This window comes from Salvelinus namaycush, unplaced genomic scaffold (genome assembly GCF_016432855.1).
Source record: "Salvelinus namaycush isolate Seneca unplaced genomic scaffold, SaNama_1.0 Scaffold174, whole genome shotgun sequence".
NCBI classification, from domain to species: domain Eukaryota; kingdom Metazoa; phylum Chordata; class Actinopteri; order Salmoniformes; family Salmonidae; genus Salvelinus; species Salvelinus namaycush.
The window spans coordinates 112896-137156 of NW_024058497.1; the positions used below are offsets into that span (position 1 = coordinate 112896).

General features: G+C 46.6%; 2 protein-coding genes across 3 annotated transcripts; both read right to left on the reverse strand.

Annotated features, from left to right (window-relative positions):
- Nucleotides 1–5146: 5146 nt before the first annotated feature.
- LOC120037512 (histone-lysine N-methyltransferase SETDB1-B-like) lies at nucleotides 5147–21471 on the reverse strand. 2 transcript variants are annotated; one of them, XM_038983544.1, is made up of 25 exons: nucleotides 21385–21471; nucleotides 20212–20415; nucleotides 19858–20027; nucleotides 19670–19713; nucleotides 18344–18449; nucleotides 18015–18188; nucleotides 17727–17931; nucleotides 17555–17628; nucleotides 16831–17021; nucleotides 16449–16578; nucleotides 16114–16267; nucleotides 15810–15953; nucleotides 15295–15631; nucleotides 14895–15156; nucleotides 14304–14394; nucleotides 14038–14154; nucleotides 13780–13949; nucleotides 9694–9951; nucleotides 9374–9535; nucleotides 8670–8842; nucleotides 8421–8440; nucleotides 8128–8252; nucleotides 6616–6869; nucleotides 5824–5912; nucleotides 5147–5662 (listed from the first exon to the last, which is right to left on the reverse strand). In XM_038983544.1, exons 1-25 carry the CDS (start codon nucleotides 21399–21401, stop codon nucleotides 5545–5547), a joined length of 3789 nt encoding a protein of 1262 aa, XP_038839472.1. In that variant the 5' UTR covers nucleotides 21402–21471; the 3' UTR covers nucleotides 5147–5544. The 2 variants fall into 2 exon arrangements, with proteins under 2 accessions (XP_038839472.1, XP_038839471.1); XM_038983543.1 differs by having other exon boundaries at nucleotides 8113–8252.
- Nucleotides 21472–22690: 1219 nt separating this feature from the next.
- On the reverse strand, nucleotides 22691–22882 carry LOC120037516 (cortexin domain containing 2-like). Its single transcript, XM_038983548.1, has one exon. It carries the CDS (start codon nucleotides 22880–22882, stop codon nucleotides 22691–22693), a length of 192 nt encoding a protein of 63 aa, XP_038839476.1.
- Between the last annotated feature and the right edge of the window lie 1379 nt (nucleotides 22883–24261).

The following is a 24261-nucleotide window of genomic DNA, read 5'->3' on the forward strand; positions in this document are numbered from 1 at the left end:
GAACTGTCCACTATTGGGGCCAGAGGTAGAGCTAGTGAGGGAGAAGTGGAGGAGCTGAAGAGAGAATTCAGGTAGCAAACATACAGTATGTCTGACTATGAACAAGAGATTTGTTTCCATTGGTTGAAATAAGGGTCAACTGATGTTTGTTCCCCATGGGAACCAGGATGACAGCCAGAGAGAGAGGTGGAGCTAGAGAGAAAAGGCAGGTGTAGTGCTGAATAATATTTAACAATCTACATTTAATAAATCTGACCATCTGACTCCATTTAATTTGATAGTAAAACCAGGTCCCATCATTGTGAGTTTAGCGGACTAAGATCAATAAATGATCATCACGAGTGGCAAATACTTATGGAAATGTATGGAACATTAATAGATTCACTTACAAGGCATAATGTTTAAGTTACAAGGCAATACTGACATTAACAAAGCATAATTCTAGGCATGCTGTTCCTAAGGTTAATTTACAAGACAAAGCATGAACTAATCAGATCCGCAAGGCCCCAGGCCTATTTGCTAACCTAAAAGAGAGAAGCATTTTCAAGCAACCTTTATCTATGGGCCGGATACAAGATAAGAGAAGAAGAAATTACTTTCATTCCATGCATACCAGATCTGACTTGTTTATATTCAAAATCAATTGTTGACCAATCCCCAGACAAAACCAAAGATTATAAAAATAAGATATCCAATGAGAACGGACCAGCCAACATCCTCTAGGAAGGGGGTTCCATCTATTTATGATGGCCTGAGGGGTGTGTGCCAAGTACAGTAGATAGCTGAATTCCTAAAGACAATAAAACCTTCTTGCATACAGTGTTGAGAGTTCACCCTAAACAGTTACAGGTTACCACAGAGATCATACATCCATATTGTTTTTTGTTGGGCCATTTGCAATGCGGCCAGAGGTGACAGAGCACACAAGTTAGGGCTGGGCCTACACAGATAAAACAAACAGATGTTCAGAAAAGTCTCATCTGTCACATTGTCTTGCAAAAAAAAGTACCTGCTATTTCTTATAGCAATTGGAGCATAGAATACGTTTCTCAACAATGCTCAAAAATTAATGATAATGTTTCTCCCCGGTGTTGAGACCAAAGGTGTCTTTGCTAGTTTAAGTAACACTGCGGGACCATTCAATACTGGCACCACCCTGGTCCACACAAATGTCATCACCAACATCAGCCAAGCCTACAGCCCAGTTACAGGTACTGCTTACACCAATATACACTGAACAAAAATATAAACGCAACATGGAAAGGGTTGGTCCCATGTTTCATGAGCTGAAATAAAAGATCACCGAAATTTTCCATACGCACAAAAAGCTTATTTCTCTCAAATTTTGTGCACAAATTTGTTTACATTCCTGTTAGTGAGCATTTCTCCTTTGCCAAGATAATCTATCCACCTGACAGTTGTGGCATATCAAGAAGCTGATTCAACAGAATTATCATTACACAGGTGCACCTTGTGCTGGGGACAATAAAAGGCCACTCTAAAATATGCAGTTTTGTCACACAACACAATGCCACAGATGTCTCAAGTTTTGAGGGAGAGTGCAATTGGCATGCTGAGTGCAGGAATGTCCACCAGTGCTGTTACCAGATAATTTAATGTTCATTTCTCTACCATAAGCGGCCTCGAAAGTAGTTTTGGAGAATTTGACAGTATGTCCAACCAGCCTCACAACCGCAGACCACGTGTAACCACACCAGCCCAAGACCTCCACATCAAATCAAATCAAAGTTTATTTGTCGTGCGCCGAATTCAACAGGTGTAGACCTTACAGTGAAATGCTTACTAACCAATAGTGCGGAAAAAAGGTATGTGTGTGTGTAGGTAAGTAAAGAAATAAAACAACAGTAAAAAGACATTTGAAAATAAGAGTAGCAAGGCTATATACAGACACCAGTTAGTCAGGCTTATTGAGGTAGTATGTACATGTAGGTATGGTTAAAGTGACTATGCATATATGATGAACAGAGAGTAGCAGTAGCGTAAAAAGAGGGGTTGGCGGGTGGTGGGACACAATGCAGATAGCCCGGTTAGCCAATGTGCGGGAGCACGGTTGGTCGGGCCATTTGAGGTAGTATGTACATGAATGTATAGTTAAAGTGACGATGCATATAAGATAAACAGAGAGTAGCAGCAGTGTAAAAGAGGGGTGGGGGGGCACACAATGCAAATAGTCCGGGTAACCATTTGGTTACCTGTTCAGGAATCTTATGGCTTGGGGGTAAAAACTGTTGAGAAGCCTTTTTGTCCTAGACTTGACACTCCAGTACCGCTTGCCATGCAGTAGTAGAGAGAACAGTCTATGACTGGGGTGGCTGGGATCTTTGACAATTTTTAGGGCCTTCCTCTGACACCGCCTGGTGTAGAGGTCCTGGATGGCAGGCAGCTTTGCCCCAGTGATGTACTGGGCCATACGCACTACCCTCTGAAGTGCCTTGCGGTCAGAGGCCGAGCAATTGCCATACCAGGCAGTGATGCAACCGGTCAGGATGCTCTCGATGTTGCAGCTGTAGAACCTTTTGAGGATCTCAGGACCCATGCCAAATCTTTTTAGTTTCCTGAGGGGGAATAGGCTTTGTCGTGCCCTCTTCACGACTGTCTTGGTGTGTTTGGTCCATTCTAGTTTGTTGGTAATGTGGACACCAAGGAACTTGAAGCTCTCAACCTGCTCCACTACAGCCCCGTCGATGAGAATGGGGGCGTGCTCGGTGCTCCTTTTCCTGTAGTCCACAATCATCTCCTTTGTCTTGATCACGTTGAGGGAGAGGTTGTTATTCTGGCACCACCCGGCCAGGTCTCTGACCTCCCGATAGGCTGTCTCGTCATTGTCAGTGATCAGGCCTACCACTGTTGTGTCGTCTGCAAACTTAATGATGGTGTTGGAGTCGTGCCTGGCCATGCAGTCGTGGGTGGACAGGGAGTACAGGAGGGGACTGAGCACGCACCCCTGGGGAGCTCCACTGTTGAGGATCAGCGTGGCAGATGTGTTGTTACCTACCCTCACCACCTGGGGGCGGCCCATCAGGAAGTCCAGGATCCAGTTGCGGGGGGAGGTGTTTAGTCCCAGGGTCCTTAGCTTAGTGATGAGCTTTGAGGGTACTATGGTGTTGAACGCTGAGCTGTAGTCAAAGAATAGCATCCTCACATAGGTGTTTCTTTTGTCCAGGTGGGAAAGGGCAGTGTGGAGTGCAATAGAGATTGCATCATCTGTGGATCTGTTTGGGCGGTATGCAAATTGGAGTGGGTCTAGGGTTTCTGGGATAATGGTGTTGATGTGAGCCATTACCAGCCTTTCAAAGCATTTCATGGCTACAGACGTGAGTGCTACGGGTCTGTAGTCATTTAGGCAGGTTGCCTTTGTGTTCTTGGGTACAGGGACTATGGTGGTCTGCTTGAAACATGTTGGTATTACAGACTCAATCAGGGACATGTTGAAAATGTCAGTGAAGACTCCAGCCAGTTGGTCAGCACATGCCCGGAGCACACGTCCTGGTAATCCGTCTGGCCCCGCAGCCTTCTGTATGTTGACCTGTTTAAAGGTCTTACTCACGTCGGCTACGGAGAGCGTGATCACACAGTCGTCCGGAACAGCTGATGCTCTCATGCATGCCTCAGTGTTGCTTGCCTCGAAGCGAGCATAGAAGTGATTTAGCTCATCTGGTAGGCTCGTGTCACTGGGCAGCTCGAGGCTGTGCTTCCCTTTGTAGTCTGTAATAGTTTGCAAGCCCTGCCACATCCGACGAGCATCGGAGCCGGTGTAGTATGATTCAATCTTAGCCCTGTATTGACGCTTTGCCTGTTTGATGGTTCGTCGCAGGGCATAGTGGGATTTCTTGTAAGCTTCCGGGTTAGAGTCCCGCACCTTGAAAGCAGCAGCTCTAACTTTTAGCTCAGTGCGAATGTTGCCTGTAATCCATGGATTCTGGTTGGGGTATGTACGTACAGTCACTGTGGGGACGATGTCCCCACCCGCTTCTTCACCTGCAGGATGGTCTGAGATGAGCCACCTGGACAGCTGATGAAACTGTGGGTTTGCACAACCGAAGAATTTCTGCACAAACTGTCAGAAACCATCTCAGGGAAGCTCATCTGCATGCTCGTTGTCCTCACCAGGGTCTTGAACTGACTACAGTGGGAAAATACTCTCCTTCGATGGCCACTGGCATGCCGGAGAAGTGTGCTCTTCATGCATAAATCCCGGTTTCAACTGTATGGCGTCGTGTGGGTGAGCAGTTTGCTAATGTCAACGTTGTGAACAAAGAGACCCATGGTGGCGGTGGGGTGATGGTATGGGCAGGCATAAGCTATGGACAACAAACACAATTGCATTTTATCGATGTCAATTTGAATCCACAGCGATACCGTGATGAGATCCTGAGGCCCATTGTCGTGCCATTCATCTGCTGCCATCACCTCATGTTTCAGCATGATAATGCAGTCCCATATTGGAAGGATTTGTGCACAATTCCTGGCAGCTGAAAATGGCCCAGTTCTTCCATGGCCTGCATACTCACCAGAGATGTCACCCATTGAGCATGTTTGGGATGCTCTGGATCGACAGCGTGTTCCAGTTCCCACTAATATCGAGTAACTTCGCACAGCCATTGAAGAGGAGTGGGACAACATTCCACAACCAACAGCCTGACCAACTCTATGCAAAGGAGATGTGTCGCACTGCATGAGGCAAATGGTGGTCACACCAGATACTGACTGGTTTTCTGATCCATACCCCTCCCTTTTGTTTTTTAGGTATCTGTGACCAAACAATGCATATCTGTATTCCCAGTGATGTGAAATCATTCATTATGGCCTAATGAATTTATTTCAATTGACTGATTCTTATATGAACTGTAACTCAGTAGAATCTTTGAAATTGTTGCGTTCATATTTTTGCTCAGTGCACATGTATGAAGACCCAAGTCCATAGGGGCTCATCTACAGACACTGAGTCCAACATCACTAACAGGCTACTCCAGTGTCTATGAAAGACTGACTCCAGTGTCTATGAAAGTGGCTTCCTGCTTTCCTGAGGGAAACATTACTACAGCTGTAATGAGCCCAAATGATATCTAGGCCTGAGGTACACTGAAATCCTTCTGTATTAAACATCATTAAAAACTATGTGGAATGTGTGGAAAACAGGATTTTATTCAGTTGTGAGAAGAACACAGTTTGGTCTGAATTCACAGACAGTCAAATACAACTGGGCATACAGACAACTGGGCATACAGACAAAACAGTAAAGAATTACAAAACGTCAGCAATAGGCAGCCAAACAATTCAGAAAAAAAGATAGAGGGGGAGGAACAAAAGAGAAACGTGGACAGAGACTCTTGTGGGTGCAGGTGTCCCATCTACTCTAATGACATAGTAAGGGAGGTTAGCATAGTGTGTCCTTACAGCAGGCTTCTTCTACACACAGAGAGGAGACGGAGTTAGACAGGTCTTTTCCAGCAGAACTCCCTCTGCACTCCGAGATAAGATGAAGAAATAGAGGGATGAGATGGAGGTATAGAGGGTGGTCTCTTATAGCAGTCTTCCTCTGCACTCTGTTGAGCCACAGCAGCACAGTAGCTCCTTTCCCTCCACACTGCCAACCTCGTAGTTATAGTCCCATGTCAACTCTGTCCCCGCCCTGATACGCCTGCACACACACACACACACACACACACATTAGTGGATGAGTCAGTGGTCAACATTCCAAGTGCTCAGCACAAAACCACATTTCAAATAGTACATGTTTGTTTATCAGAGTAACAGGGTTCTACCAAGTCTATGTAACCATGTGTAATACAGAACACTGACTTGCTGGCGAAGAAGGCTACCCAGGGGAAACGCAGATCGTGTGTGTCTACAAACACATTCTGGACAAACAGGTTGGCACTGCAGCTGTGCTGGAAGGGGGAGAGATGAGAGGGAAGAGAGGAGAGAGAGCTTCATTCCCTTTGTCAAAATGCATATTGTCTCCATTGCAAACTGGAATGTTGCGCGCTGATGACGCATGCCTTCTGTTGCTGTTTGATGCCAGCGTTCAAATCAACTGGGAACTCGGAAATCTCTGACTTCAGTGAGTTCAAGATAAATGGGAACTGGAGAAAAAACTAGCTCCAACTCTGAAAATTTGTTTTGAATGGTCATCCAACACGGAATTCCAACTCGGGTCTTTCCGATCTGAAGTTCACAGACGTCATGATTTGACCTTGTATTTTTACGAGTTCCCAGGTGTCTTGAAAGCAGCACAAGATGCTGCAGCAGCAGCTCTTCCGCTGTCTGACAGATTTTCCACTAAAAGACTCTGTATCTGTATGCTGTACGCGTGTGATAAATAAGATGCATAACCAATATACTGTACACACGAGCCAATTTCATTCCACTAAATTATGCAAATGTACCTATAGACCGATAAGCATGACCAGTTAACTGTATTTCCATCAACAGTATTTCCATCAATGATTAGGCAAAAACTTCGCACTGGGATATTTTCTATTGGCCGGCGGTAATTTTATTTATCGGCTTTTTTATGCATTTATTTTTTAAATCAGACAAAAGCCAGCTATTACCGGCTAATAGAAAGTGACACACACGTATCACACTCACGTTGAGGTAGCGTCCCAGGTTGCCCTCCAGCTTGGCGTCGATGATGTAGCAGGACTCCTCGCCATCGAAGAACTGCCGCGTGTTTTTAGGTCCACTGTCTCCCCCGTCCCCACCCTTACCCTGTGCCCCTCCGTGGCCCCCCGGGCCTCCCCCTGGCCCCATCCCTGCCCCTCCAGTCTTCACCATCAGGCCATGGGAGTTCTTCAGAGCAATGCCTCGCGTGGACTTCACAGCCACCTGCCTCTTCACCGCACCTGAGACAGGAGGCAAGGAGAGGGAGGAGAGGAGGATGAAGGGGAGAAGAGAAAGGGTCAATTCAGGGAGAAGCACCACATGAACAGGTCTGGTAATACCTGATAAAACACAGAGATCTATGAACCCACAGACCCAACTTCCCCCTCTCCTCACCTGTTTTCCCCTCCCCCCATTCTTCTTCTTCCCTCCTGCCCCCTCAACCCCTACCTCTCCCCCTTCTCCCATTCTTCCTCCCCCCTCCAATTTCCTCCTAAACCGGTGCACGTTTTCCTCTGCCTTCCCTTCTCCCCATGTGCATTTCCCTTCTGCCTTCCCTTCTCCCCGTGTGCATTTCCCTTCTGCCTTCCCTTCTCCCCGTGTGCATTTCCCTTCTGCCTTCCCTTCTCCCCGTGTGCATTTCCCTTCTGCCTTCCTCTTCTCCCCGTGTGCATTTCCCTTCTGCCTTCCTCTTCTCCCCGTGTGCATTTCCCTTCCGCCTTCCCTTCTCCCCGTGTGCATTTCCCTTCTGCCTTCCCTTCTCCCCGTGTGCATTTCCCTTCTGCCTTCCTCTTCTCCCGTGTGCATTTCCCTTCTGCCTTCCCTTCTCCCCGTGTGCATTTCCCTTCTGCCTTCCCCTTCTCCCCGTGTGCATTTCCCTTCTGCCTTCCTCTTCTCCCCGTGTGCATTTCCCTTCTGCCTTCCTCTTCTCCCAGTGTGCATTTCCCTTCTGCCTTCCTCTTCTCCCCGTGTGCATTTCCCTTCTGCCTTCCTCTTCTCCCCGTGTGCATTTCCCTTCTGCCTTCCTCTTCTCCCCGTGTGCATTTCCCTTCCGCCTTCCCTTCTCCCCGTGTGCATTTCCCTTCTGCCTTCCCTTCTCCCCGTGTGCATTTCCCTTCTGCCTTCCTCTTCTCCCGTGTGCATTTCCCTTCTGCCTTCCCTTCTCCCCGTGTGCATTTCCCTTCTGCCTTCCCCTTCTCCCCGTGTGCATTTCCCTTCTGCCTTCCTCTTCTCCCCGTGTGCATTTCCCTTCTGCCTTCCTCTTCTCCCAGTGTGCATTTCCCTTCTGCCTTCCTCTTCTCCCCGTGTGCATTTCCCTTCTGCCTTCCTCTTCTCCCCGTGTGCATTTCCCTTCTGCCTTCCTCTTCTCCCCGTGTGCATTTCCCTTCTGCCTTCCTCTTCTCCCCCTACCTCCCCCATTCTCTCCTCTCCCTACCTCCCCCATTCTCTCCTCTCCCTACCTCCCCCATTCTCTCCTCTCCCTACCTCCCCCATCTTCACCCTGTGTGCGTTTCTCTCTCTCCTTGTTGTCGTCAGATCCAGAGCTGATGGTCTGGACGTCATCACTGTCCGACAGCGTCATCACATCCTGCCTCTTCCCTCCCTCCGTCTTCACTGATTGTTGACTGCGGAGGGCGCAAAAACACACACTTACAGACTCACTCAACGTTATCGAATGTTATTCATATGGCACATTTTACCAAGTACATTTGATATTGTGCAACACAGGCCTAAAAGGGCCAAGCCAGAGTTAAATAGGTTGAAATTACATTTCACAATCATTCACTACGTACCTTTTCTGGTCTCCAGGCTCCTAGAACACAGGAGAAGGTGTACCAATATCCAACCATAGCACCGGAACACAAATCACTCATTAATAAACATGAGAAGGAATCAATCATTACATGAGAGGGTGTCCAATCAGAACACCAGGAAATGAAAGCAAGAGATTGAGGCTGATTGAATTCTCCTAATATATGTAATAGGATCTACACAAAATAGCTGAGATGGATATGGGCTACTCACCCCCCCACCTCCCTTACCTTCTTCTCTATCTTCAGTCCCTCCATCTTAACGGTGGCCTGGGAGGTAGAGGGTTGGTTGGTGAGCCAGGACGCTACTTTACTCTTCCCACTCTCCTCTGGCATGGGGGGCGGCTTCCTGTCCTCCTTTCCCCCCACTGACACACTCATCCCATCCTTACTGTCCTGGCTCCCTGGATGGGGGGGGGACAGATCAAATAAATATCATTTTACATCACGCTGCTACATGTAAAAAGGTTCAATGCAGCCGTTTTTCTCAATATCAAATATATCTGGTAACAATTAAGTATCTTACTGTGATTGTTTTCCATTAAAATAGTCAAATTGAATAAAAGTTTCTAGAAAATTGCAATTTCTCAAGCATGAATCTTGCTAGGACTGTCTGGGAGTATTTGTATTTGTGTATTTATTAAGGATCCCCAGTTGATCCTGGCAAGTGGGGAGGGGGAAACAGATAACTAGCTGTTATTGGCAGAGATGTTTGGAACTCTTTCTTATTAACTAATTTACCGCCTGCTGATGTCATCAGGCAGGACAAAACACCATCCCACCACAACAGGCTGACATTTCAGGTGGTCTTTTCAAATAGCTCTTACACCAACCTCAGTGTGGAAATATATATATCACATTTGACTGCACTGGGCCTTAACTTCCTACTGCAGGCCCAGCGTGACAACTGAGGGTTCAGCTAAGTGCACACACACCTTCCTTGACGCCCTTGGCCTGGCGACGGGTGGTGTAGCTCCTCCACACAGAGCTGGAGCTGTAGTAGGGGTCCTTTACAAACGTGTCGTCTGAACTTTTGTCGTTGTTCGACTCTTCATCACTATCCCCATCCTTAGAGGAGTCGCCACCAGCACCCCGCGCTGATGGAGAGAAGGAAGTCGTAAAACGGCAAAAGGTGTCATTTCAAACTCTATGCGAGTCCTAAATGGCACCATAATCCCTATATAGTGAACTACTTTGGCTCTGGTCAAAAGTAACAGCCAGACTCTTTCTAGACTACTAAACTGTGACCCCTCACCTTTGCCAGCAGGGTTGGCAGCATTGGTTCTCTGGGGGGGTTTGGGAAGGGTCTTGTTCTGCAAAGCCAGGGAGGACGAGGGGGGGTTCTTCAGCCTGGACATGTCCACCCCGCTCCCGTCACTGTCTGAACAGTGGGCCTCACTCTCATACCCTTCCTTGAAGTTCTCCACACTCTCTATGTGGTCCAGGTTAGCAAAGTACTCATCACCCATCTCCAGACCCTCCTTGTCCGCAAAGTCATCTGTCAGAATCTTACCTGGGAGGGAGGGAGAGGGATAAGAGAGTGAGGGAGGGGAGAGAGAAGAGAGGGAGGGAGAGAGAGAAGAGAGAGAGAGAAGAGAGGGAGAGACAAAACCACACGAAAACACTAGACACTATGGAACACAAAGGTTTTACTATCTCATCCTGGAATATACAAGGTCTGAGGTCATCTGCCTTTGGTCTAAGAACAGGAACCCAGACTACAAATAAAGTGGAAATACAGACATTGTAATCTTCAAGAAAAATGGTATAGAGGAGACAAACCCGCTGGTTGCCCAGAGAGCTGGTAGTCCCATCCACTGAACTACCAGGTGTGGAACAGGAAAGACACTCAGGGGAATGCTAACTTGGTATAGTGCTGAGCTAACGCACTCTATTAAATTAGTCAAAAGAGGAACAATTTACACCTGGCCAGACATTAATAAGGAAATTATCCCAACAGAGACAAATGTCCTCATGTGTACTACCGTACCTATATCCCCCAATAGAATCCTCATACTTTAACGATGAGAGCTTCTCCATCCTAGAGGGGGAGATCAACCATTTCTAGGCCCAGGGACATGTACTAGTCTGTTGTGACCTAAATGCCAGAACTGGACAGGAACCTGACACTCAGTACACAGGGGAACAAACACCTACCTGGAGGTGACAGTATTCCCTCCCAAATATGCCCCCCTAGACACAACCATGACAAAACAACCAACAAAAATGGGTCACAACTCCTGCAGCTCTGTCACATGCTGGGTCTGTACATAGTCAATGGTAGGCTTCGAGGAGACTCCTACGGTAGATACACCTACAGCTCATCCCTTGGCAGTAGTACTGTAGACTACTTTATCACTGACCTCAACCCAAAGTCTCTCAGAGCATTCTGTCCACTGACACCCCTATTAGAACACAAGCAAAATCACAGTATACTTGAACAGAGCAAAACTCAAATCATGAGGCATCAACGCCAAAGGAACAGCACAATATTACGAAATGCTATAGAAAAGTGTAGTGTCAATACCTACCAAACAACAACAAATTCAATCCCTTTTAGACAACTTCCTGGACTAAACATTTAACTGTAACAGTAGAAAGCCGAAACAGTATATTTGACCGTTCAGCTTCCCTATGAAATCTAAAAATCTCAAGCAGACAACCAAAGAAATTTAAAGCAATGACAAATGGTTTGCTGAAGAACGCAAAAACCTAAGAAAGAAATTGAGAAACCTGTCCAACCAAAAATATAGCGACCTAGAAAACCTGAGTCTACGCCTTCACTATGGTGAATCACGAAAACAATACAGAAAAAGGAACAGCACGTCAGAAATCAGATCAATGTAATTGAAGAATCCATAGAATCTAACCACTTCTGGGAACACTGGAACACAAAAACAAACACCACAAAGCATCATCTATCCACAAGGCTAAATTCTTACATTATCCATTCCAGATATATGGCTTATAATTTCTCTACTTAGAAAAATGGATCAACCACTTCTCCAATCTTTTTGGTCCTATAACAAAGAACAAACAGCAAAAACAGGATCAACCACAGATCTTAGAGTCAGCTATTAAAGACTACCAGAACCCACTGGATTCTCCAATTACATGGAATGAACTACAGGACAAAATAAAACCACTCCAACCCAAAAAGGCATGTGGTGTTGATGGTATCCTAAATGAAATGATAAAATATACAGACCACGAATTCCAAGTGGCTCTACTTAAACTCTTTAACATCATCCACAGCTCTGGCATCTTCCCCAATATTTGGAACCAAGGACTCATTACACCAATCCACAAAAGTGGAGACAAATTCACCCCAATAACTATTGTGGGATACGCGTCAACAGCAACCTTGTGAAAATCCTCGGCAATATCATTGACAGCAGACTCGTACATTTCTTCAATGAAAACAATGTACTGAGCAAACGTAAAATAGGCTTTTTACCAAATTACTGTGCGACAGACCACGTATTCACCCTGCACACACTAACCAAAACTCATGCTTTGTTGATTTCAAAAAAGCTTTTGTCTCAATTTGGCATAAGGGTCTGCTATACAAATTGATGGCAAGCAGTGTTGGGGGAAAGAAAACATACAACATTATCAAATCCATGTACACAAACAAGTGTACAGTTAATATTGGCAAAGAATACACACACATTTCTTTCCACAGGGCCATGGAGTGAGACAGGGATGAAGCTTGAGCCCCACCCTCTTCAACATATATATCAACGAATTGGCGAGGGCAGTCTGCAGCACCCGGCCTTACCCTACTAGAATCTGACCTTGGCCCTGACAGTAAATCTCAGTAATACAAAAACGTTGTTCCAAAAAAAGTCCAGATGCCAAGAACACACAGACAAACTCCACCTAGACACCGTAGCTCTAGCACACAATAAAACAATACATACCTCGGCCTAAACATCAGCACCACAGGTAACTTCCACAAAGCTGTGAACGAACTGAGAGACAAGGCAAGAAGTGCCTTCAACGGCATCAAAAGGAACATAAAATTCGACATCCCAATTAGGACCTGTCTAAAAAATACTTGAATCAGTTATAGAACCCATTGCCCTTTATGGTTGTGAGGTCTGGGGTCCGCTCACAAACCAAGAATTCACAAAATGGGACAAACACCAAATTGAGACTCATCCAAATAATGCATGCAGAAGCGAAATTATGCCGATACCCGCTAATGATCAAAATCCAGAAAAGAGCCATTAAATTCTACAACCAGCTAAAAGGAAGCGATTCCCAAACCTTCCATAACAAAGCCATCACTTACAGGGATATTAACTTAGACAAGAGTCCCCTAAGAAAGCTGGTTTTCGGGCTCTGTTCACAAACCCCCAGGACAACAACACGATCAGACCCAACCAAATCATGAGAAAACAAAAAAATAATTACTTGACACATTGGAAAGAATTAATAAAAAAACAGAGCAAACTTGAATGCTATTTGGCACTAAACAGACTGTACACATTGGCAGAAAACCTGACCAGTGTGACTGACCAAAGATTAAGGAAAGCTTTGACTATGTACAGACTCAGTGAGCATAGCCTTGCTATTGAGAGAGGGCGCCATAGGCAAACCTGGCTCTCAAGAGAAGACAGGCTATGTACACACTGAGATGCACTTCCTAACCTCCTGCCAAATGTATGACCATATGAGAGACACATATTTCCCTCAGATACACAGACCCACAAAGTATTTGAAAACAAATCAAATGTGGATAAACTCCTGTATTTATTAGGTGAAATACCACAGTGAGACACCACAGCAACAAGATTTGTAACCTGTTGCCACAAGAAAAGGGCAACCAGTGAAAAACAAACATCATTGTAAATACAAGCCATATTTATATTATACAGTTATAACACTGTAGATAGCCATAATATGATATTTAAAATGTCTCTAATCCTCTGAACCTGTAATGTTTACTGCTAATTGTTGATTGTTTATTTTACTTTTGTGTATTATCTATTTCACTTGCTTTGGCAATGTAAACATGTTTCCCATGCCATTAAAGCTCTGAATGGAATTGACATGTGAGGAGAGGAGAGCGAGAGAGAAGAGAAGAGAAGAAGGGAAGTAAAGGAAATAGGGCAAGACTTTCTACGTTGGTATTCATTCATCTGTAGGCATTTAAACAATTATATACACTGACAAGGAGCCATGTGCTGTTATGAATGCTTATGACAAGTCTTATTATGCAGTGCACTTCCTACATGTAATGCAATGTGAATCCCGGTACATACTGTTATCCATGTGTAACGCCTGCTATAACACCGTTCTGTCCCCTCCTCCACCACACCACTTAGTGACGTACCTGCGTAGATACAGACGAAGGATCCCTTGGCCACGTCGTCCAGACAGCGGATGCCCCAGCCTTTGTTCTGGGTCTTAAAGAGCTGCAGCCTCACCTGCAGACCGTGCTGCACCAGACGGTTAGTACACATCTGACTGCAGCACTTACAACGCTTGTTACACTCATAAATCCTGAGAGAGGGAATGACGGAGGGGGAGAGATTAGTAAGAGGGATGTCTGTGTTTGTGGCTGTGTGTCTTGTTTGTGTGCGTCTCTCACCCGGTGGGCAAACACTCCTCCAGTCTCTTTTGTGTGTATCCAGCCGTGTGGTTGATCTGTGCTCCAGGGGTACAGGCTGTGGCCTGCAGGGTCAGCTGGTGACACGAACACTTGGACCTGCACAACACACACAATCCCCATTTCAACACTTTCAATTGACTAAATGAGTTAATCCCTGATTTAACAATTGGACAGGTGAAATCTAAGACAGAGCCCAGATGAGGGAGTCACAGGAAGGTCAGAAGGTCAAGAGTCACAGTACTGACTTGTCCCTGCAGCCGTCGGTACAGTCACAGCCCACCAGGAACTCTGGACTGGTGTTGATGAACACTCCATCTTCAGGGATACGCTCCTTACCTGGGAACACACAGACATCCATCAGTCACTGACGTCTTCAGGAATTCTTCACCATAGAATCAGAACTAATGTTCCAGTTTTATGACTTCATCTCAACTGACTCCCTATTCCAGGTAGCCTAGTGGTTAGAGCGTTGGGCCAGTAACCAAAAGGTTGCTAGATCGAATCCCTGAGCTGACAAGGTAAAAATCTGTCGTTCTGCCCCTCAGCAAGGCAGTTTACCCACTGTTCCCCGAAGACGTGGATGTTGATTATGGCAGCCCCCCTGCACCTCTCTGATTCAGAGGGGTTGGGTTAAATGTGGAAGACACATTTCAGTTGAATGGATTCAGTTGTACAACTGACTAGGTATCCCTCTTTCCTTACGTGTTGTGTAGCTAGTGCACCCCCATTGGCCCGTACTATACAGGAAGACCTAGCGCTCTGATGGGTAATCATTTGATTGAGGCCTCTATAGGAACTCAAGGCCTATATACTGGTTGAGAAATCCCTCTCCTCACTGTAGGCCACGTCGGGGGGCGGTGTGATGTCGATCTCGTTGACGCAGGACAGGGGAATGTCCTCGCGGCCGTTGGTGATGTCTCGAATGTAGTAGTAAGGCTTCTGGGGCTGGAAGCGCCGGTCGACCAGGACATAGGGGTCCAAGCAGAACATCTCCAGGAAGATGAAGTCACAGCGCGTCTGGAACAGGTAGCGCTGGATCTCCGCCATGCTGCGCAGACACAGCCCACAAGGAGACTTGTAGATCACATGGAACGACATCTGACGGGGGGGGTTGGGGAGAGAGAGAGATGGGGGGGTGAAAGATAGTTAATACCAAAATCTGCCCCCCCCTATAATAATCAAAATCCTGCTTCCTGAGAGATAAAATACATCTCAACGCTCTTTTTCTGTATTTACCTTGCGGTTGACTCTCCGTCGCCCCGTCATGCGTCTGAACTCGTACAGTAGAGGGGTGAGCAGGGGGTTCCTGCCCCGGTGCATATCTGGTCTGGAGGGCCGGATACGGTTGAGACAAGCAGGCTGGCAGGTGTGAGGCAGGTAGAAGATGCGGTCTGTGGGGGCGCGGTACGAGGGCTCGTGGGGAATCCGGTCGTTACTGAAGGTGTATGGGGTCACTGCAGGTGCGGGGGCGGTGGGAGGGGCTTGGGGAGGAGGGGGCAGAGACTGCTGCTGGTGTTGGATAGGCTGTAGGGACGTGAGAGTCTGGATGTTGCCAGTCTGAAGGACATACATTCTGGAGGGGGGGTGCGAGAGTGAAGTAGAGTTACGAATAGATTCCTATAAAACTGCATATTTGTGAGTGTGGCTCTTTAGTAAGAGATTATGTTCAATAGCAGTAGGAGAAGGGAACTAATTAATGCCGATTTGATGATTTTTTTATGATCATACATTTCCTGTCCTCTCTCTCTCACCTGGATGAGTTTCCAGGAGAACCAGTTGAAGGTTGGGGCTGCATGGCTTTAGGGGCGTGGCTATTACTGGCCAATCCAGTGCGAGAGCCTCCTGGCGTGGGAATGTATGGAGAAGTACTCTTCTTAGCCATCTGATACTTAGGACTGTTGAGGGTGGGGGAGAGAGAGAGAGAGGAACAGGAGGGAAGAAGGGGGGGGATCAGGGAGAAAAGGGGTAAATGTACCAGCGAGAGGGGAGAGAGGATGTCCATTTTCAAGGAATGTCACAAGATTTACACTGTGTGTCTGTGTGTGTCATACTCACTCTGTTCGTGCAAGCTGATTGGGCTGGGAGGGTGTAGGAGGGATGGAGGAGGGTGGGGAGAGGGGATGGGGGGATTTAGTGGGGGTCCCGCCGGGGGTTGTGGTGTTCCCCCCACTGTGATACTGGACCACGGGGCCCTTGGTCCTCAATGCTCCTACAGAGAGAGAGAAAATGGTTAACGACATCACAATGAAGTTATCCAATGAAGGACAGGTCAAGGTTCCGTCATGTACAGTATAATATGTGATCCCGCTGGGTTATTAAAGATGGATTGATTGATTAAGTGATTGGTTTGTTGATATATTAATTGATTGATTGACTAGAGTGAGTGTTACCCATGCTGGGGCGTGTCCTCTGCTGGCCAGCCATCTTCTTCTCCTGGGTGTTGGCACAGTTGGTCTTCAGGTTGAACATGGGCTCCAGCCTGGTTGAACCGCGGTAGATCCACTCACTACGCTTGTCATCCTGAAGGAGAAAAAAATAATCATACAAACGGATTACCACAGAGATCACTTTTCAGTCATTTAATTGCTTTATCTCATCTACCTTATTTTCATATTTTGTTGAGTGTCAAGTCTGCAGAAGTAGTGTAAAAACGTGATTCAAAACCAGAAACTAAACTATCCCTGTTTATAACATATGATGCGACCGTCATGTTAAATCAGACTATAAATAAAGTTAGCTGGTAATCAAATCCCAGTGATGATGTCCTCATACCAGGAAGAGGATCTTGACGAGGCTGCCGTCCACCTCCTCCACTCTGCTCCTCCACCACGTCCCCTCCCACTCTGTCTTGATGACCTGGCCTGCCTTCAGCAGCACCATGGGCCTGTTGGGGTATGACGTTATATACTCCTCTATGAAGTCTTTACACGATGCATCCTCTATGTCCTCCCATGTACGCTTCACTGGGGGAGAAAATATGATGGGGAGAGAAAGAGGGGAGATGGTGAGAGAAGACAATGGGGGAGAGGCAGAGGGGGAGGGGAGAGATGGTGAGAGAAGACAATGGGGGAGAGGCAGAGGCAGAGAGGAAAGATGGTGAGAGAAGACAATGGGGGAGAGGCAGAGGGGGAGGGGAGAGATGGTGAGAGAAGACAATGGGGGAGAGGCAGAGGCAGAGGGGGAGGGGAGAGATGGTGAGAGAAGACAATGGGGGAGAGGCAGAGGCAGAGAGGAGAGATGGTGAGAGAAGACAATGGGGGAGAGGCAGAGGCAGAGAGGAGAGATGGTGAGAGAAGACAATGGGGGAGAGGCAGAGGCAGAGAGGAGAGATGGTGAGAGAAGACAATGGGGGAGAGGCAGAGGGGGAGGGGAGAGATGGTGAGTGAAGATGTGAAGAGGGTAAGCTGAGGTCACATCACAAAACCAGATTGATAGGAGAAAAGAGAGCATTATGAAAGGAAAGAGAGGACATGAAGACAGAAAGGAGGGTTCTTACTTGGTCTGCAGACAGGGTAGAGCTCAGGCAGGGTCACGTAGGAGGCATAACCGTCGTCAAAGAAGATCAGGAACCTGAAACACACATAGACAACGGTTGAAACATCTTCACAACCCTTCACCAAACACACAGAGGATATTTGAAACATGCTCACACACACACAGCTTCTCACCTCATGCGGTTCTTGTTGTTGGGCATCTCTGCCACGATGCCAGCGTAGAGCCAGACCTGGTTGCCGTCCTTGTACTTGGCGACCACCCTGGCTCCCACGTACAGCCTCTCCAGGGTGGGGTGATAGTGAAACGCTATGTGGTTCCCAGACAGTAGACTCTTCCCCTTGTTCTCAAACTTCACCTTGTACTTACTGTAACCATTACCTACAAACACACACATTCAATGTCAAACTTCACCATGTGCATAGGTGTGTGTGTGTGGAGAGGTGTGTGTATGCGTGTCTCACCGACAGGGTTGATGGCGATGAGCATTCCGCTGTGCCAGGTCTTGGTGCGTTTCTTTCCCAGAAGACTCATCTCCAGTCTGATTTCATCATCCTTCAGGGAGGGGTTAGGCTGGGTGGGTGTGTTCCTGGGCGTGGCCTGGGACACAAACACTGCTGGCATGGGCACTGGGCCACCTACACAAAATAAAAAACGCACGTGAACATTTGTGCAGTATGTACACACACAAAGACACTGCCATCATGGGCAATACTGAAGAGAGAACGCCACCTAGTGACCCGGAGGTATACATCAATCGCAGACATATAGAATTGCACATTGGTGCCATTACCTGGCTGTTGTATAGCAGGCCCAGAAGAAGAGTTCTTGTTGACTGTCTGGGCCAGCTTCAACACCTGCTGGGAGGAACGCTGGAGAGCTGCCGACGCCTCCTTAAACTACAGGACACACGTACGCGCACACACAAACAATTAACACATACATATGGATATTGTTCAAACACAACACATACATATGGATATTGTTCAAACACAACACATACATATGGATATTGTTCAAACACAACACATACATATGGATATTGTTCAAACACAACACATACATATGGATATTGTTCAAACACAACACATACATATGGATATTGTTCAAACTTCTTTCTGAATTTCAACTACCACCAGTGTTTGTATGTATGTATGTATGTATGGGGAAGAGAGAGACGGGGCGGGAGAGAGAGAGAGAGAGACAGCAAAGGGAGAGAGAGAGAGAGAGACAGCGAAGTGAGAGAGAGAGAGAGAGAGAGAGAGAGAGAGAGAGAGAGAGAGAGACAGCGAAGTGAGAGAGAGAGAGAGAGAGAGAGAGAGAGACAGCGAAGTGAGAGAGAGAGAGAGAGAGACAGCGAAGTGAGAGAGAGAGAGAGAGAGACAGCGAAGTGAGAGAGAGAGAGAGAGAGAGAGACAGCAAAGTGAGAGAGAGAGAGAGAGAGACAGCGAAGTGAGAGAGAGAGAGACAGCGAAGTGAGAGAGAGAGAGAGAGAGACAGCGAAGTGAGAGAGAGAGAGAGAGAGACAGCGAAGTGAGAGAGAGAGAGACAGCGAAGTGAGAGAGAGAGAGACAGCGAAGTGAGAGAGAGAGAGACAGCGAAGTGAGAGAGAGAGAGACAGCGAAATGAGAGAGAGAGAGACAGCGAAATGAGAGAGAGAGAGACAGCAAAATGAGAGAGAGAGAGACAGCAAAATGAGAGAGAGAGAGAGACAGCGAAGTGAGAGAGAGAGAGAGACAGCGAAGTAAGAGAGAGAGAGAGACAGCGAAGTGAGAGAGAGAGAGAGACAGCGAAGTGAGAGAGAGAGAGAGAGAGACAGCGAAGTGAGAGAGAGAGAGAGAGAGACAGCGAAGTGAGAGAGAGAGAGAGAGAGAGACAGCGAAGTGAGAGAGAGAGAGAGACAGCGAAGTGAGAGAGTGAGAGAGACAGTGAAGTGAGAGAGAGAGAGACAGCGAAGTGAGAGAGAAAGACAGCGAAGGGAGAGAGAGAGACAGCGAAGGGAGAGAGACAAGCTTGAACACCGGCTGGGAGGAACACTGGAAATCTGCAGATAACAGGGTCAATTAATACACATTCAATTAACACGAGTGTGTGTGTGTGACTAATTATTTGTTCTCACCATTGCATCCTGGACAGGTATCCCAGGTTTCTTGGGTGGAACCACTGAGAGGAAAGAGGTCAGAGAAGAGAGAAAAGAAACCAGGTTAGACATTCACTCCTGTGTCTTATCCTGGAACTGCCCCTCTGGAAAGGTTTCCTTTGGTAAACATATTGTTTAGCTCACTGGGAGTAAGTGTCAGTACGTACGTAAGCCCACAGCGATGACATCATCATCGTCATCATCATCGTCAATTTCTATGACATCAGAGGACTGAACCCCTCCCACTCCACCCTCATCCTCTGAAGAGCTCTCCTTGTAGACCAGACCCATTTTACTGTAGGTGGACTTCACCAGAGCCTCACACTCCACTATGGACCTGAAACACACACACAATGGAGAGAATCACACAGACGTTAACACACACACCAGTCCTATTTTACAGTATGCCGGGCCTCACATTCTTCTATAGACCTGACACACACACCCTAAAGTCTTCCACTCTACTATGGACCTGAGAAAGAAAGAAACAAAACATCATCCCCCCCCCCACACACACTCACTGGTTGGCATTGTTGAAGAGTTTGTCCACCACCTCCTCTTCCTTCTCTTTCTGCTCCACCCATTCTTTGAGCTCAGCCAGCTGGGCCTTCCTCTGGCGGACTGCCTCGCTCCTCTCCACCTCCTCCTCAATCCACTTACTCAGCTCCTCCAGAGACACACCCAGCTCCTCCTCCAGACCAGAGTCCCAGCCCTCCACCTCCATCCTGGCGGGAGACAGGCGTGAGAGATGGAACGGGGGTCAGGCAGAGAGAACGATGGAGAGACCGGGGTTGAGACATACAGGGAGGGAGAGTAAGAAAGCAACGGGAGTAGCGTAGAAGGGGAGGAGGCAGAGATAGAAAGGACAGAGTGAAGATGAGGGAAAGAAAGCGAGAGAGATTTTATAGAGTTAGCTAAGATTACATTGTTACTGATCAAGCTAGTGTTAGCCAACTAGCTAGCAAGCCAACTACACGGTATTCCGAACCTTGTTTTAGTTTCAGGGCCGATTAAACACGTTGGGACTAAAACTCACCTATACAATCTGTTTAAAATATCACCTTATGTAGTTTATATTGTAACGAAGGTAATGCATTGTTTTGAAATGAGGGACCACTGTGCAGGGACCTCGACAGTGCTCGTGGTAGTTGTAGTCTTGAAGATTCTAAAATAAAACGTATTTAACTAATCTTAGAAGATCCAAATAAACATTTGAAACTCGTTATTTGGAATGAAAGCTATTGTAATCAAAAACCTTTTACACCATTTGTATATCATACTAACATAGGGGGAAAAGCCATTTAGTGAACAATTTAAACTACAACTACCAAACGTCACATCGGCAAAAGGTTAGCACACATCGGTGCGCGGAGAAGACACGTTTAGTAGTGAGAAATATTGCACTGTAGTAGCTTTAAATGAAATGAAAAAGTGATTTTGTGCACGTAATCACAGTGGATCTTCATTTATCGGACAAGTTGAGTTTATTCAAACAATCTTGCCAACTCGAAAGTTACGTCGCTAGTAAGCTAACGTACTGAGCTGGGGAGGCAGATTAGCTAGCTATGCTAACAAGCAGTTCAGTCTTTTGTAGTTGCCTTCTCTAAATCTATATCCGCTTACCGTATAATGCATCTGCAACTAAAAACTGTTTATGAATCGAGACAATTTTTATTGGAAGTTAATGAACTCACCCATCATTATTGTCCATTTATCCAGTCATTCACCTAGAAAGCTACAGACCACTCACAATACCCCGCATACAACTTCTTCTTCCTGTGGCTTTCCGGCAGACTAGACGCTGTGTTGCGAATTGCTGCCCTTAGCAGGTCGGAATGCGGATTGCACATTTTGATCAAAAACGGGGAATGGGGTAAAATTTTAATTGCACCATCAAACCCTACTATACACTATCCCCAAAAACCATCAGCCCATCCCACTATTTTGGCCCTAAACGATCCTATAGCATTGCAGGCTGTCACCCTGGTCAGATGGAACCCTTCTCTCAAAACTTCCTGTAGACCTTCTGCACTAAAATCTCTCACACACAAATATTTGCTGCTGCAACTACCATCTACCTTTTGTGATTTCCACTCCATCAGTGCAGTTGATCACCATGGCTATTTCACTATAAATACAACCTTTCTAAAAACGAATCTTCTCTGGCTCTCTCTTCAGGCCTACTCACTGGTGGCCCCCCAGTCGACTAACTCACCATTGGGCTATCCTCTACTCTCTTCACTGCCTCAGCATAGGAAACTTTCTGCCCCACTTGAACTCTGGCAATCTCAAAATGACATGAAATCATCGACCATCCTCTGACCAGCTCCTTATGCTCAAGCCATGAATTGACCCTTTCCATCTTCAGAAGTTGCAGCTTTCAAAGACTTGGCCTGTCATTATATTATATTGCTAGTTTGTTTTTTGCTCTTCAAGTGCTTTGAGACTCTATGGAAGGCGCTATAGAAATGTAATCAATTATTATTATTATAACCTAGACTGCATATTGTAAAAACATCACAAATAAACAGACATTCAAGTATGCTTTTTATTGTCATGCAATTTTCTCTCATGGCTTAGCCTATTTGTTTTAATGGAAAGCAGATGTGAATATGACAGTGGCTGATTAGGAATACAAAAACTAAAATGGTGGTCAATCCTACGTTTATCTGACTCTGGTCCTTGACATGCTGACAACTGTAGACTTTCCCAAAAGCACATTGTCTAAACATAAACTGTACTGTAACAATTTGAAATCCTCATGGTCCCATTTGCTCCTGTTTTCCAGGTTATCATGGTGTCTGATGTTCATCTCCAGATCTGTGGACTGATGAATTATCCAAACTTTGAAGTACCACTCCCTTCATGTGCTTCCTGCTCCTCTTGATTCCCACAAGTCTAACTACGAAACCAAACTTCCCACCTTCAGCACACTAGCCACAGTCGGGCTAGGGTTCTTCCACTATGCTCACATTATTTCCTGCCCAGTATGGAGTGAGGTCACTCTTCAGGTTGTTCCTCCGTATTCTGGTATGCGGCGACAGAGATGGCGCTGTAGGGGTTCAGGACCATCTGGGCACAGCGCACTATGGTGAACAGCAGGAAGGAACAGAGTAGGAAGACAAAGAAGAGGGCAAAGCCCAGGTCCACGTCCACCTCCATCCTGGCCACCGGCAGAAGAGGAGGGTCCATGACTTATCGTATTCAAATGAGGCTGATGCAGACTGACAAAGGTTTAAAAAAATATAGGTAGAAAACCTTTTTTTAAAGTGTCCTTTGCTGCTTGGTGTTGGACAACACTGGAATCCAAACTTTCTCTCTCTCTCTCGTCCGTCCTTGCTTTTGTGTCTATCTACTTGTTCTAACAACCTAGAATCGTAGCTTGTTCTAATGAAGGGTCTTAATGCTGTCTCCTCTCGCTTCAATGCCTTTCCCTCTGGACCATACTGCTCAGGGTCCAGCCCCCTCTCTCTCGTTCTCAATCTGCTCTCTCTCTCTCTCTCTCTCTCTCTCTCTCTCTCTCTCTCTCTCTCTCTCTCTCTCTCTCTCTCTCTCTCTCTCCTGTTGTCTCTCTCCTCTCTCTCTCCTCTCTCTCTCTCCTCTCTCTCTCTCTCTTATTTGCATAGGGTTGATGTACTCTCCACTTGTGTGAGTGTCTCTCTAGTGGCATCAGAGTACAGGAGGCAATCTGCATCTTTTTGGTAGGATCAGTTTCCAGCACCGTCTCAAGTGAATTGCCACCAAGGCATCATATCCTTTTTCAATTCCTCTACCTTAATTTTGTCCTGATCAGCTTTTCTTTCATTTTGATTGTTTTGTTGTCAAACTAAGTCTATCTTCTCTCTTTCCCTTTCTCCTTATCTCGCCCCCCCCCCCCCCTCTCTCTCTCTCTCTCCTAGGAGTTCTACTCAATGGCTCCTACGTTATCCCCCAATGTCCCTACCACCCTACCCAATCCACTCTACTGTAGGCCAGCTATTCTTCAGGCTTCAGCATGCAGAGGACACGTGTACTCACACCTGTGTCAGGTAATGGTATATCTATAGGAAAGTGAAGGTGCATTACAGTGTTTAAACACCTCAGCAAAACACCAACACACAACACAGCTACAGTGTCTCCTCTCCATACTGTATATGCATATACATCCCTATGGACGAACACACATGCACAGTGGTCTAATGTACAGTCATGTATTTGTTTACCCACAGATTGACAGTTGTTTGCTTTGTTTCTCCCTTCCATCCAAGTCTACGTTTCCAAGTCTACGTTTCCACCACAGGGTAGGCATCATGCCACGTGCTGTTCCCCCTAGTCCTGCCTCCTGCCCCTCCTGCTGGTTGTTGTTGCCTCCTGGGGAGTTCCAGAGCCCGGCCTGTTGCCTGGACTGAGTCCTGCTGGCTGTTCTAATCTCAGTTACGGCCTGATCGTCACCAAACCCCTCTTTACCTATTCATGGGACACAGGTGCCAAGTGTGACTGAGTACGTCCATCTGTTTGTCCATCCCCAGGGGGGTTGGGAGTGCCGTCCAGGAGAGGTGAAGAGAGGGAGGGAAGTGAGAGAGAGAATGAAG